The sequence below is a fragment of the Aythya ferina genome (genome assembly GCF_964211825.1).
Source record: "Aythya ferina genome assembly, chromosome: 1".
Taxonomy (NCBI): Eukaryota; Metazoa; Chordata; class Aves; order Anseriformes; family Anatidae; genus Aythya; species Aythya ferina.
Window position 1 is genome coordinate 169,212,367 of NC_140296.1, and position 16,039 is coordinate 169,228,405.

At 36.6% G+C, this 16,039-nt stretch overlaps 1 protein-coding gene across 2 annotated transcripts in view; it reads right to left on the reverse strand.

The window, feature by feature from the left end:
• Window positions 1–644: 644 nt before the first annotated feature.
• MYRFL (myelin regulatory factor like) overlaps window positions 645–16,039 on the reverse strand; it is a 44,032-nt gene continuing 28,637 nt past the window's right edge. Inside the window, exons 14-25 of one of the 2 annotated variants that reach the window (XM_084526155.1) lie at window positions 15,433–15,596; window positions 14,757–14,817; window positions 13,515–13,600; window positions 12,658–12,729; window positions 12,506–12,552; window positions 12,214–12,375; window positions 8,143–8,217; window positions 5,271–5,355; window positions 4,973–5,047; window positions 3,649–3,757; window positions 1,023–1,097; window positions 645–927 (exon numbers count right to left, since the gene is read on the reverse strand). In XM_084526155.1, coding sequence (XP_084382281.1) covers window positions 841–927; window positions 1,023–1,097; window positions 3,649–3,757; window positions 4,973–5,047; window positions 5,271–5,355; window positions 8,143–8,217; window positions 12,214–12,375; window positions 12,506–12,552; window positions 12,658–12,729; window positions 13,515–13,600; window positions 14,757–14,817; window positions 15,433–15,596 — 1,098 coding nt within the window. In that variant the 3' untranslated portion in view covers window positions 645–840. Of the gene's footprint in view, window positions 928–1,022; window positions 1,098–3,648; window positions 3,758–4,972; window positions 5,048–5,270; window positions 5,356–8,142; window positions 8,218–12,213; window positions 12,376–12,505; window positions 12,553–12,657; window positions 12,730–13,514; window positions 13,601–14,756; window positions 14,821–15,432; window positions 15,597–16,039 lie in introns of both variants that reach the window. The other variant, XM_084526154.1, reaches the window with a different exon arrangement.

Here is a 16,039-nt window from a genome sequence, read left to right on the forward strand (position 1 = left end):
AAAGCTGTGCAGGCAAGACATTCTTCTTGTCAACTGTTTCTCTTCTTTCATCACATTAGCACAAATCACAACCACCAAGAAAGAAATAACTTGAAATTAGGAGTAAATACTTCATTCCTACTGTAGAGTTTAAAAAAAAAAAAAAAAAGTAGCTGAAACACATCTCACACAAACAGCAGCTGCATCATTAAGTTGCACAATCGTAATAGTAATGATGGTACTACTTTCTGAAATGGAAATACAAACACGGGAACTGAACTGCAGTTCCCCAGTTTACAGCACTTATTTTAGAGGGCACTTGCACAGTGCTTCACTTCTCTCTGGAAGTTTTGTTTGGTCTTGGTTTTGTTTGGAAAAGACGTGGATTTATATACAAACAAAGGGCAGCAGTTACTAAGAGAAAGTAAAGGTCTGCAGGTCTCCTGACTGCAAATATTTTATTATCTTACCATCTTCTGAAGACTAGAGTATATCCCAGCTCAGCAGAGCTCCTACCCCCTTCTTTTTTTTTTTTTCTTTTTTCTTTTTTTTTCTTGTCTGTTGTATATACAATATCATGCCACTTCACTAAGATCAATGAGATTACTTGTTTACACATCATGTGTTCAGTTGTCTCATGTCCTTTTAGAAACAGTTCCTGGAAATGCAGAACCATGCTTGTGGTTGAACAACATTTTATTTTTCTCCTTTTTTTTTTTAATTTAAAAGCAAAACAAACAAGAAAATGTCATACGTCTTGGTAAAAGCTTTACAAAATACAGGGCCATACATCAGTCTCTTTTTCATATCAAGAGCTTCATTGTTGTTTTTTTCCCTGAGAACAGAACTATTGGCAACATTTTAGTTGCACTGCCGATAAAAATAGAAGTAGTAATCAGTAAAAAACATTCCAGCAAAATAAGGATCTGTGGAGCAGCTTGCAAAACCCTGCAGAAGAAAAAATAAAGGAGATTCATGTAAGATCTTCTGTCAGCTCCAATGATACTTGTCTTTTGCCGTGTTCCCATCCGAAAAGGGCTTACCGGTGCGGCTACACGGAAGTAGTATGCACTGTCATACAGCCTAGCCACAGGCAGAGTCCAAATATGCTGACGTCCCTAGATGATAAATGAGAGAGAGAGATTAGATAACCTTATTTCACATTCAGTCGGAGAGAGGGATAGGCTGTGGAAACATTTCATTGATAAATGCGGTGCAAAGTAATTACGATAACAAGACTTGAAAGCTACAGTCGGAGCATTTAAAGACAAAGTGCTGACTTTAAACCTTGCAACTGGGGGTTTGCTCTGATCAGCCCTGCGGAGGAACTGACAGACATCTGGCTCCCAGCAGCTCGCAGCTGGCTCTGAATAACTCTCTCGCTCTCATTTTCCAAGCAAATGCCACTGCAAGTAGAGATTGTCCCTGATGTGCCAGGTGGCCCAAAAGCTTTGAGGTGTAACGGCAGCAAATTGCAATGCTGCTTTTTTTTTGAAACAGTGACATTAGCCGTCCTCAGTAGGCAGTGAAAGTTCCTCTGTATATTCTGAAGATATAAGCAGCATTTTTACTCCGTATTTCAAAAACAGCTGCAGGAAAGATTTCATTGTACTTTTGACTGCAGTGACCTGTCATGTACAAATGAAAATTTGTATCTGAAATTTTTATGCTATATTGAATAAAATTCAGTCCTCACCTCTTGTTGACCTAATGATCCATTTTGGTCTGCCCGTGATAACTTTTATTTCATCAGTTCCTAGTGCCTCCTTCATCTTTCCTTCCTCCCTCCACTTTCTGACACATTCTCTCTGTTGGAGATGGTATGCTCACATGATAAGACTTACATGAGAATTGCTCAGAGTCTAAATGATTGCCATCCTGCCCTTTGGTAAGGAATAAGCCTTCCAGTCCTTAGGAAAACCTTCTTGAAAAGAATTATCCAACCAGGCAGCATTTCTATTCCGAGTCATGTCAAACTTGAATGCTGACTGCTGCTGGAGGCTAGTGAGCTTTAGTCTTTTGATGTAGATTTCAGGTTGACACAGGAAATCTCTTTGACCACTTTTGGCAGTAAGCTTGAAGAATACTTCTGCATGAGAAAACTCCCTAGGTCTGACTTAATATTAAAAAGTGTTAGAATTACAGCAGACAGGTCAAAACTTGGACAACTTATTTACTGCATTCTGACAGCTTTGCAGCAGCTGCAGAGAAGCCTGTAACTTTTTGGAAAGACATTTGAAGAGTTTATCAGAAAGTCAACTTAAGGACAAAGGTGCCCCAACAGCTCTAATTTGTCAAAGCAGCAAAAAAAATAATTTAAAAGAATTAAGAACTTATCATGTGTGGTACCATAGATCAGAAATCTAAAGAAGACAGTGAAATGACTTCATCTTCACAGAGGTTTCTCCTACAATGTGTAGGGGAAATGCTACTGTCCTTGCTTCTGCCTTTCCCATTGTTTTAGCCAGAATAAACATTTCCAATCAATGTAGATAAATCCGAGGACCTGGTCACATGAAAGTGTCTTATATTTCCAGAGAATTTGAAAGGCGTTTAAGGTCTTCAACAATTTACTGGGAAAAGTTTGCAAGCTCAGCTTGCCTGGGAAAAGCTAACATGTTTTTACAGCTATTATTCCCATCTAGATGATCAAGAGAATGAAATGAAAATATCTCTTGCTTTTACACGGAAGAACTTTCCCTAGGGAGATTTATTTGTAAACTCCCGTTTGCACAGAAATAAAGGGGAAAACTAATATTGTTTTCAGGGAATTCAAGGCCTAAAAATTGTAATTCACTACCCTTAAGACAATAATGGAAAAGTACCATTAAATTTGGAGAAATCCTAAGGCCATGGGTGAAAAATACTCCTATTTCTTGACTCTCTCTGGAGTTATAGCATGTTATAGTGGTGAGTTAGGCTGGAATAGGCTCAAAACTATAATTGTAGAGAGTCACTAGACAGATTTTTATAAATTTCAGTAGAAAATCTACTTTTTCAGGAAGACTGCATCCTAGTAATCTCATTAGGGCCATGCCAAAACTAGCCAGGACTGGTAGACTCAATGCATTATTTCAATTTCTACTGCTTTAACCAAGATCAGAATTTTGCAGCCATTAATTTTATGAGTCAGGTTCTCATGGTGGACCCTAAATGTGCTATTGATAAGGCCAACTTGACTAGTTTTCATCAGCTATCCTCCTTTCCAGACATTGGACATTAAGATCTTCATGGTGTCTCTTTATCATCTCATTCATTCCTTACAATCAGTGGTGTGTAGGACTATCCAGTACAGCTAGATATTATGACAAGTCTTTTCCACCTTCCACATCTCCCTCTACTCCAGAACGCATCCACACAATGTTGCTTGAATCAAGGGATCATGACATTTTTAGCTAGGAGATTCTGAAGCTTTTATGAAAAACAAACAAATTTAATAGAAGGAAACAACATTCTGGAGGGCAAGGAGAGAGGTGAAAGTTAATCACAGATTATTTCAGCACTGTATGGCTTCAGCAGCCAAACCTGTCAGAAAACTGGACACTTTGTCCTATATGCTGTTTTCAAACAGCACAGTACCTTTCATGTAAGAGATGAAAAAACAGCCATGTGGCAGGCAGTATATAAAAATGATCCCCCCAAGCCAGAGTATTGCTGAAAATGTATTACCTGTGTGGTTCCTAAGAAATCTTTCCCATTGCTTTGTCTTGAAGAATAGTAGGAGCAATAATTTCCAAATGTAACTTTGCAGAGAAATACAATTAATGGTTCTGTGGTGCTTCAAGAAAAAAGAAAAACAAGGATCTATCCCATTGCTCTTAAATAGAAGAACCATAGATATAATACAATATAAACACAAAAAATAAATAAATAAATAAATAAAAATTCCAAAGACTTGAATTGTGGAGAAAAAAAAAAAAAAAGCAGAGGAACTTACTTCCCTAGTTAATATGAAGAAACCTGAGACACCAACCTCTAAACTTGTCCCACTCCCTCCCCTGAAAAGAGGAAGCTTTTTTATTTGGAAACCTGGGTGGTCTTTGCAGCTGTTAAGATAAATCTAGAAAATACAGTAAACTTCCTTAAACTTTAAGCACATTCATACTAGCATCTATCGTATTTGGCTTTTTGTACAAATGAATGGTCATGACATGCTTGAATTGCACGGCTTACATCATACATGGGCATATCGTGCCTATGCCAGAGGGTACGTGGGCATCTAAACACAACAGCAGACAACCTTATGAAAGATGAACCCACAATAAACCTTCAGACAGGTACCTATCTATATAAATAGCTCCCATTTGTCATTGCATTGTACACATGCAAATATGCCATTAAAAAGAAGTAGAAAAATCCCTTTGTCTGGGAACACATTGATAAATAGAATTTCATTCAGAATTCTTCAATTGCAAAGACCCTGTGGTCATACCTTCTCCAAACTATCCCTAGAGAGTGTCAAGCATTTCCTATCTTCCCAGATGGTTTTTCTGAGAAGAGTATAATACAGATTGAAAATCTCCCTCCCCCTAAACCACAAACCAATATTGCAACATAAATTCAGCAACTACTTCAGTGAAACTCTGAGTATGATGTATTAATCCCTATATGGGTGGGTTGTGTTATTAGTTTATAATGGCATACACTCAAAAGGCAAATTTTCAGTTGTTGTAGAAAATAAGCAGGCACTTCAGGAGCACTTTGTATTTCCTGTTATCCAAACAAGGAGGATGTTTACAAGGGTAATATGCAAAATGAAAAGACTGGACCTAAAGGCCATACATAACTTCACAGATCACTGTATTGAAGAGACAGGATTCATGAAGTGTCATCAAGCAGAGTCCTGGGCAGCTATTCTGGTTATCACTGTCTTTTATCAGAGATTAACCCCAAAAGAAAACAGCAAATAATTTGTATTTTAAAATAAATAAATAAATAAATAAAAAATGAGCCACTATCTTGGAAAATGTATATTATATTTAATTGTACTTACTTGATTTCCAGTGAGATTTCTACATCCACGGGTGTATACTTGTTAACAGGAATAAGATAGCTGTAATTTCCAGACCTGAAAAAGGTGATATTAATGCACATAGGATTTAAAGATAGATAGTTTATCTGTGAAAACATGGAAATTGCATTTAAATTTAAAAAGAAAAAAATATTTAGAGATAGGAAAAATGCATGCACGTGACAGGAAACAACTGTGAGAAGAGACAGCCAGGTAGCCATGCCACATTAATGGTATTCTATTCCAGTTTAATAAAGCATAATAAAAACAATTTACCTACCTGCACTGTGGGTTTTTACAATAGCGACTGTCAATGCGTTGCTGTGTTTCCAAAATCTGTATGGAACTGATAGTTGTATCAATCCCTAAAAATATAAAGAATAATGTTTTCTTCTTGTTTGTTTCAGAAATCTTAAATAAGAGCATAATAAAATTGCAGGTAATACAGTGGCAGCTACTCCCTTGCCTGCCACTACAGGAGTTGCTACAGGTTTAAATTGTCTCTCAGTAAAAAGCCTTTGGTTGATTGCCTTCATTCTGCAGTTACAGGAGAGATAAAATGCTTGTTGGATTCGTGAAGACAAATATGTGGGCAACTAATACTGTAATATTTTCTTCTGAGCAAACGTTGAAGGCTGTTTTGATGGCAGTCCAAGTAGCATACAAACATGGCAACATTCATTTTAATGTACTAGAAGCCACACGCATGCAAGCAACTATTAATCTCAAAATCAATATCTTTGCTGAGAGAAATAATATGGAATGGAGCTTGCTTCTTATTTTGTGTGCAGAAAAAACACCTAACCCTGATGAATATTATAGTTTCTTCATAAAATCTGCCATTAACTTCCAAGATTTTCAAGAACTTCTTAGAGTTCTGTAATATTCTACATATAAGAATAACATGAAATATGAATCAAAATAGGCTCATCTAACCAAAATATGTATGCACTTTGATCCTAAGTAAACTGTGGCAATAGGAAGGACTACAAACAGCACTAACAGGCTGATAACAGCACTACTGTACTGATAACTTCCTAAAGCTTACATCCTGAACCTGGAAGAACCTTGCTTCCTGTGATACCTTGTGCCAGCATCTCTGTGCCGTGCAGGTATTCTCTAAGGTGCCTAGTTATGGTGAGCAGAAGAGAATAGCCACAACGACACGGCTCTTCCCTGAGGCAGGTGAGCTCTGTGGAGAGCTAGGTGGCAAAAAACAGTGTGCAAGCAGAGCTGCACAGCTTCTGCTTTCACAGGTGTCCTAGGAGTCACTGCGCTACCCTGCATCCTGCAAAGCTTATTTCCTCTGGATACACCTACAGCATCTGATCAGTGTAGGTGCATAATTAGGCAACATCTCAGACCCCTGTGTTGGGTCTCTTCAGTCTGAATTGTGAAGGTCCAAAAACAGAAGGGGGTGAACTGGTTTAATCCTCTGAGTGGGCCTAGGCTTTAGCCAGACTCCAGCTTTTTCCTCAAGTATCAAGGTGCTGATACTTCAAATCTGGCAAAGTGGTGCAGAAAGCACATGGAGGACATGTTCAGCAGGCCTAAGCCTGCTGTCTACACTGGACTGGGAATGCTGTTTTTGTGGTTTTGTTCCTCTGTTCTACAAAAACAGTTCCCTGTTCTGCAGAGGAACTTGATTATCAGCTAACCTGAGCTCTGATTATAAACACCTGTGTGATAGTATGTACTCAGCTTTCACCATGCAAATCTCCACACGTACACTTCATTAACAGATGGAAATTGAGCATGTTCATCTCAAGGAACTAGCACAGAAGAACATTTCCCTGTGACACAGCATCTCATTAAAACATGCATCATAGCAATGCTGCAAAGGTCCCACTCTGAGGTGTGTATCCACTGTAAAATAATCAGAAGAGGAATGATTGTTCCAAGATCATCCCACTGGCGGCATACCCAGGCAACAAGCAGAACCTGTGTTCTGTTCCTCACATGACCCTAGGTAACAACACACTTTACGTGCATGGCTGTTTATGGATGTTTTATCATGTATTGCCTAATCTTTAATCAAACCTTTTTAAACAAACAGAAAAAAGACCAGGGCATCCGCAAAAATATTAAAGATTAGGTATAGTTCTGTTCATACAGAATGAATGCCAGAACATGCCCTGAGAAGATATGTAATCAGCAGCAACCCATCTTCACAGAAAAAAGGGAAAAAGGAAAAAGGAAAAGGAAAGAAGGAAAAAGGAAAAGGATAAAAGAAAAAAGAAAAAAGAAAAAAGAAAAAAGAAAAAAGAAAAAAGAAAAAAAGAGAAAAGAGAAAAAAGAAAAAAGAAAAAAGAAAAAAAGAAAAAAAAAAGAAAAAAGAAAAAAGAAAAAAAAGAAAAAAGAGAAAAAAGAAAAAAGAGAAAAAAGAAAAAAGAAAAAAAGAAGAAAAAGAAAAAAGAAAAAAGAAAAAAAAAGAAAAAGGAAAAATGAAAAAGGAAAAAAAAAAGAAAAAAAAAAGGAAAAAAAAAGGAAAAAAAATAAAAAATAAAAAAGGAAAAAGGAGAAAAAAAAAAAGAAAAAAAGAAAAAAAAAGTTTTTTCAGTTCATAATGGCAATGCACAGTCAACAAAAGGGGAGCCTGAAGTCAAAGTTGAGCCACATCTCAAAGAACCTTCTTTCATCTCCACTAACACAGGTAGTGTCAGGATCCTAAGGCAGAGATGTCCCCCTTCAGCAGCTGATGTTGACCTAGTAGACACTAGGTCAACTGGGCCAAACCCCAAGCACTTCCTTTACACTCTTAACATGCATCTCCTGCACACAAATGCCATGTTCATATGCTTAAGCATTTTACTGTATAAGAGCAGTATTGAGCACCTTGCATAGTTTTAGCTCATGAAGAAAAATGACATTTGTTGTTTTATTGCATCTGAAGCCACGTTTAAGAACTCATGAGAGAGGGCAGCCAGAATGTCTACAAAAATCTAACAAACATATAAGAATAAATTGGAATGACAAGAAAATTACAGTGAACCTCAGGTATTTAGTAGAGTCCTAAATTCTAATATCCTATAATGACCAGTTATAATTTAAACTTCTCTAAATTCCAGTAACAGAATTGCAAGTCTAAAGGCAGCCTTTCAAAGTTACACAATTATACATTTCAACAGTTAAAAAAATAATATGGGACTTACAGTCGTTTCCAAGATTAGGTCTTCCATCAGCTATTTTGTCTGGCTTTCTTCCAGGTAACTTGTTACTTTTGTTTCCTATGAGAGAAGGTATATCCAAAAGTCTCCAAGTTAGCCTTGCACAGTTGTAACAGCAAAATATGAATACAAGTCCATAAGATATGTTAATTATCTCTTGGATAAAGGTATGCATAACCAACAAGAGAAACATTTAAAATGCAAACCACCTCTATTCAGAAGACTACAGACAAATGATACCTGTAGATAACAAGAAACAAGATTCTGAAATTTTACAGGATATCTAAAACATTTCAAAAAAATAGCCTACTAGAAAAGATTTCATGCCCCACACAGAATATCACCTCTTGTTATAATAGAAAGGCGGGGTGAAAGTCAAGATCCAGCCAGGCACTTCAGCACAACTCTGGTCATAAAGCCACTCTGTCTTATTAGTCAGAAAATGAATAAGTAGGCATCTGCCATGCACACACAGGCCAGAGGAATAGCTTAGCTTTTTGAATTTGAGATGTAAGACACTGAGGACTGACCCAAGACACGGTGCTTCAGGCACAGAGGGATGAGTCACCAAACTAAAGAAACTAATGCAGAAATCTAACAACATAATCACCACATTCACTGTGCCATCTCTGTAATTTCTAACACGGAACTAGGCTGTCAAATATAAGTTGATGGATTTTTTACTCTATTAATTTTCTCAGCACTTGTCTAGAAAAGTGAACTTTAGAGTATCTTTTGAATAATCATCGCACAGTACAACCTGGGGAAAGCAAAAGGCCCTTCAAGCTCACAGGAGATGGTTTAAGGCTCATCTTGTGCTTTTATGTTAATTGACAGCCAAGAACCTGTCTAGAGGAATGTTACCAATAAACTAGCACCAAGAAATATTTATTTTGCCTAAACTAACTTGCTTCATCAAACACCATTTCATTTGGGAAAAAAATGGGACTGTGTATTTACAGAATACTGAAGAACTCCATTCCTGTGTTTTCCAAAGCAAACATTCTGATTTCAAACCAACTGTTTAGAACAGAATTCACTATTTCATTATATAAAAAAATATTTTCCAAAAGTAAGGATCAAAATGTATCATTCCACTGATACTGAAATAAGACAGCAAGGCTGACATTGAGCTTTAGAGATATTGGCTTTCCTTTTATTTCAGTATTGGGAAATAAGAAAATCCAGCCTTTTCTCATGCTAGTAGGTAACTTAGAGCATGGAACAACATTAATTAACAACTGGAATCTGAGTACCTAGAAGTGAAGTAATACAAAATTTAAAAAAATAATAATGAATAAATAAATGTAGATTTCCATCAGTTTTGAGTTTTGTTATAAATTAGTGATACTACTGCTGGTTATTCCTTACATCCATTTTACTTGCTCATCATACAGATCTTGCAGTCCTATCAACTTAGATGGTAACTGTTACATTTAGCAGCCAACTATTGTCCCATTTCTTCACACTGTGATCTGCAGTCACACACCCAGAAAAATGGCTTCTGGACACATGGCAGTTATACAGCAGGTCCTGGGACAGATCTCAGAATGGCTTATTCACTCCCTCATTCTTCCTTTTAATTTACAAAGTAGTTGTCACATCTTCCTTTCCGTCTCTTCCTTTTTCTTTTTTCTTTTTTTTCTTTTTCTTATAATAGTCTGGATGTGATAACAGTGCACTGACTGTTCCCTGACATTTTGCATTTTCATTAACAGAGAACCATTCTGTAGGAAAACCTATATCCAATTGTAAAGGCATAAGATTGTTCAGTGAAAGAATGGTGTTCTTCCTGTAGATGAAATGCTTCAGCTATGCAAGTGTTTGCAAGTATACTTACTACATATTTTAATTTACTAAACATTTAATACTATGATTCTTGGTTTAGCAGATGATGGAAGAACAGTGTTAAATGGGTATCAGAAATTTGTACAAAAACTAGAACAAAGACAGATTTACTTCACTAAGATTTCGTCTGTTTAAACTGAATCAGTAACCAGTATAGAAATTTATTTTTCCTTGTTTCTGTACTCTTCACAGTATTGCTATTTTCATTGTCCCATAAGCCAATGCAAGGCCCAGATGCTGAAAGATATTCACACTCTTCATTTCCACTGAAGTCAATAGGAGTTAAAAACTCTAAATCCTTCAGAAATTCCAGTTCTTATGACAAATAGAGCATGAAGAAAAACAGCTATATTAAGATAGACTACATAAAAATGTGCTGAATTTTTGCTTAATAAAATTTGTCCTCCTAATGAATGCTTTTGTTTCTTCTCGAACACTCCTGGTAGGGTGATGGTTGGACCACATTATCTTGAAGGTCTTTTCCAACCTTAATGATTCTATGATGACGGTCTTTTCCTCAACAAATTTGAGATGCAAAGGATCTACAACAGGTGCACTCAGTAGTGGTCTGCACCTGCACCAGTATGGCAGAACAATAGATGGTCTGTCAAAAATGCACTCATAAATTAGCATGTAATTCAAACAGTTTTAGCTTTCCATGAATCAGACTAATCAGCTGATCCTAAAATGCCCGCTTTTTATCTTGATTATTTCCCATACTTAGTATTCAGCTTTTTCTTTCAAAAACATTTTCCTTTTCATTTACCTTGGCTACAGCTACATTAAGCAGCTTGTTGGCTTTCCTTCTGTTTGGATTTTGTATTGACATTGTTACCTTCTGTCTGGGGACACACTCAGCTTCATTAAACTTGTGCAGATCTGAAATCTTTCAGTAGCTTGTGTACTGTGTTGATTTTTCACTCTTGGATCCACACTTAATGCTATTTGGAGCATAAGACCTTGGGAATGTAATGCTTTGTGTTTGTCCTTATCTTCTCTTTCCACCTAATATCAAAAGCAGCCAGCTGGGGATAGAATGTTTTCATATTTCATTTTCAGCTGTCTACAGTTCCCTCATTTGTAAATGAGATTAACGTCTTTTTAATTAATCAACACTCTTTCAGGTTTCAGACCAATACAAATCACTTAGATATATGACCTCCTGAAAGCACTGTACTGAGCTCTATCTGCCACGGGGCTTACTGCAGCATTAATCACACGAATCACAAGGACCACTCACATGCAGCCCATCCGCAGACAACAGCACTTTGCAGTATAAAGAACAGCCAGTGAGTGAACCCCACTGAACCAGTTCATGTGACAAGAGTTTCACAGCAATTGGCAATGCCTGCCCTTGTAGAAATTCGTACTTCAGAGGCTGAACTGTGTCCATCCCCAATTTCACCTTAATTTGTCAACTGTGGTTGATGCAAGAATTGTTCTCAAGGACAAGAAAGGAAGAGTATGAATGCTGGATTTAGTAACACTAGCACTTGCTTCTAGACATCAACAGTATTAAGGTCTTGGATTGAGGAATACTGACTGCAAAAACTTGTACGTACCTTCATGTAAACATATAAACTCTTTATATGTTATAAAAGTTGTAAACAATACACCTACTCATCTATTATACACACATCATATCACAGACAATGTCTGAAAGAATTTATTAAAGTAATTTATTTCACAGAGCTCTGCCTTTAAATGTTTCTCTACTCAAAAGCCCTGCCTGAATGAGCAGTTATAACTAAACTTTATGTCTTCCAGTAGCTGAATTTCTGTCTCTGCCCACAGAAAAGATGCAGTATCACCACAGTGTGACACTACTAAGTGTTTTGGTTTTTGTTTTAAATATGTTCATCCACCCTCTGCTATGCCCAATCAATTCCTAGCCAATTGAAACCAAAGGTTGATTAAAGGGATTAGTGACTTTCTGGTTCACATCAAATCATTTACCATAAATAGCTATCAAGAACAGTGACACCTAACAAAACATTTTAGGACCCAGAACTCCTGGAAGTAACCAGGCCAGATTTTTCAAAAACATACTGACAGGAGTGATGAGTAGTTATATCAACAGTTCTGAAATGCTGTGGACTAGGCATTATCTTACAAAGCTAACTACCTTTAAAGATGCTTGCTCCTTTCTCCACACTCTTCATAGAGTCTTTATTCAAATAACAAATAGAAATTCACATTTCAACTTACGTTTCTCTTCTGCATCAGTTTTCTCATAGATTAGGTGTTTGAAGTTTGGTTGATAAATTGGACAACAATAGACCTTGTCACAAGGCAAAATGTTACAGAAATTCACTTCAGGAATCCTGCTGATGGGTTGCGTGCTCTGAGAAATTGTGCTTTCCTGCAATGCTGAAATAAAAAAAAAAAAAAAAAAAAAAAAGACATAATTCTCACCAGTGCTGTGTATCTATTAGCATTTTATAATAGCATAGAAATTGAAAGCTTGCTACATGTATGCAAACTAGCAGAGATACAGTACCTGCTGTAGTGGTAGAGGGAAAGATTACAACAGAGCTTGTGGAAGCGCTGATGAAGAAAAGCAAAAACAACTTATTAAGAAACAGACTTCACAGCTGTAGACCAAAACAGATTGGTCCACAGTCTAATATTGATATTAACTCAAATACTTGCCTGAAAATAGGATGTTTTTCAAAATGTCTGTCATGAAGGCTAAGCACATAAAGGGTCGATATTGTCAAAGCACTGTAGAAAGAGAATTATTCTGTAGATTTACATCCATCTCTTAAGTTACATGGTACTAATGACACCCTGACAACACTTTGTCCAAATACAATAATGTAAATTTAATTATCTGATCACTCCCCCTTTAGTGGGAAAAATTCTGACTGAATTATTATTTAGATGAGGTACTTCCATACAGCTAAATTCAACTTAAAATATGATCAATTATTTCATTACAAATAGAATCACAATGCCAGTTCAAAGTATTCAGTTCTTGGAGAGACTGTGAGCCACAGGTTTGGGACTAGAAACGGAAAATGGCAATCTCAAAGTCCCAAGCGTAGTTTCCTTCCTATGAGTCTAATGCCACACATTCAACTTTTAGAGTGACATACTGCCCACCACACTGGGGAAAAGTTCAGTTTCTTTTCACAGAACAGAATCACTCTGTACTTCAGAAGTTGAACTTAGGCACAGAACAATTGTATAAAAAATCATGAGTCCAGCTTTACAGGTATAGTACGAGCTGCTGAGTGCACTTGAGCTACACCATAGATTTTGACATAGACAGGGGTTAGTTGTACATGTGCTACATGTATATCTCACTTTTCTAAAACTATTTCAACTTTGCAATATTACCAGGCATATTCACTATTCATTTTAATATATTTTGTCCTTTGAATAGGAAGTTTGAGAGGAAAAAAAAAGAAAAAAAAGAAAGAAAAAGAAAAAAAATCTCACTCATCTTTCTGATAATTTAAAAAGGGAAAGGAGAAACAAGGCAACTTTTGATAATTAGTTGTTACCATAGTGCCATAATAGCAACCAAAGCTATTATAGTCACCCGGAAAATATTCCTGGAACAAGACTTTTTCCTCTTTGACAAACAAACCTAGGAAAAAAAACCACAAACATTTGGTCAAATTAAGTGGCATATACCTAAGGTACGACTAGTAGATTAAGAAGTACTACACTAGTCGGACTTAAAGTTAATCTTTTTTCTTTCAGAGGAACCATACACATCATTTTTATACAGAGGTCAACTTCCAAAGAGAAAAACTTAAGTAATGGCAGGCTCCCTAAAATTGTAAGAGTGCTGCACATTGCTGATAGTCTGGTGACACAAATATTACACAGGAAGAAAGGATGGATAAAAATAACAGCTCCTCTCTTTCTTTTTTCATACTTTTCGAGTATTTTAAAATCGTATGAAGAGCTCTGTAAGCAATGGCCACATCTGAAAGATGAGCACCTTTCAGTATATGTTTAGACCATAATAAACCAAGTGTTGGTGTTCATACAGAAGAAAGGCACTTTTCAAACAAGCAGAATGATCTTAGATCATGGAGCATTTGATTGTCCTTATAGAACAAAGAACATTCAACCTGTTATTTTCTCTTGCTCTTTGCACTGGCAAAAGAAAGGTAGGCAAACATGCATTAAATCACCTTAAAGAACCCGGGAAGACTGTCCTGAAAAAGGCCAGCAGATATTCCTAACTCATTCAGTCCCTGTTAAAAGGGTTCTTTTCCTTCTATACAAGAATATGGGCAAGAGGTATTCATCCAGGAATAACAAGGACATCCTATTCATGTCTTAACCACCTAAAAGACAGTATTAACCAATACAAAAGGGAAGATGCAAACAGCAAACCACAGAGAAAGACTCCACCAAGAAACTAAGCTGAGGAAGAGTTACCACTGTGTGTATTTCTGAACTGAACTTCCAAACTTACATTTCTATGTAAGGCTGCACTTCACCACATGAGCAAAGTAACTGGCTCAACAATTCCTTCCTGATGGCCTCCGCGGCACACCATTACATGGTATGGATCTGCCCCATACACACAATGTATAGAGAGAAAGTAGAAGTGTCTCATACATATTTTCTATTTCAGTTCAGGGAGCTTTTAAGCTTCTAGCATTATACTAACTAATTCTACCTAAGGAATTTTTTTATATTTCTGGAAGCATGAAAACTTTCACCTATATTTCAGCACTTACAAAAACTCTCTCATAAGCATATTTCACATATTTAGTTTCACTCACCTTGCTGGATTTTAGCTGGGCTGATTTTCTCGATGGCAAAAGACTGGTGGCTCGACTACACCTGCTGTAAGAGAGAAGATCTCCCTGACATTCAAATGCTTCAGTAAGTAATAAATGAAAAAGAGATTTTTCAATAGGGTGTTAATGTAATTTGCTTTTGCAACTGTACCATTTAAAAAGAGAAAGACAAAAGAGTCATCAGATTCATTTTCAAGAACAAAGGCATCCAGTTAACTCATTCAGGTCAATGCTATTACATGCTACATTTCATTTCAAAGAAAGCTTGGGAAATGGTTTAGAAATAGGAAATGCCCATCACTTCCACTGAAGTACTAATGAAGATTCTTTATTGCCAAAGAAGCTCTGCAGTTTTCTCTTAGCATTAATTTCCAGGCTGCAGGGCTGTAACTGGACATAATCTAGACTTGATTTATGAAACTGAAGTAACTACAGAAATGACTGCAATTTAACAGCCGTTTCACATGTTACTGTTGTCAGTGACTTAAAAAAAAAAAAAAAAAAAAAAAAAAAAAAGCATTTTGCATTTTTTGCACAATTTTAATGCTGGAAATGAACTGAACTCAATTGTCAAGTAAAATCAGTTTTCATTTCTACCACAGACACCATTTCATTAATTTCTGTGACAACTATCAGAGAACGTTCCAGGCAGAGATACCTGACTGTGCTCCCTCCGCTGATTGTGGACTTTACACTGCTTATCCCTTTCAGCCTGGCCAGTTTTCTATTCCACTGTTCCAGTTCTTCTATTCTGACTTCAAGGTTGTTGGTTAGTTTGCAAAGCTGTTTTACCGCACCTACATTCTCCATAAAGATCTGATCCTGAGAAGGAAAACAATGACAGAAGCAGATACAGTACATTAATCAATCAGATGCAACAAGCAGTAATGCGTACAGAATTCACCTATGGAAGGACACGCTGAATATTTAAAATGCTAACACAAGTTAACTCGGTAAATGGGAGGTCACTTTGGCTATAAAATCCCTTGGCTAGATTGTAAAATTGCTTGTGTTCAATTTGCAGTAAATTGAAAATGAGGATTTGCAGAAAAAGAAATGAACAAGCTAAAGGGCTTTGTAGACCAAGAATTTAAACTGCATTTTGAACTTATACTGTGCTGAATTTTGAACATTAAAGATGTCACAGCAAGCATCTACTATTTGATTTGTAGTGTTGCAGTTGTTACGTTGATTTCAAAACCCCCTATCAAAATGTATCTCCAACTATTTACCTACAGGATAGACTAACCTGGCTGAAACAAGCC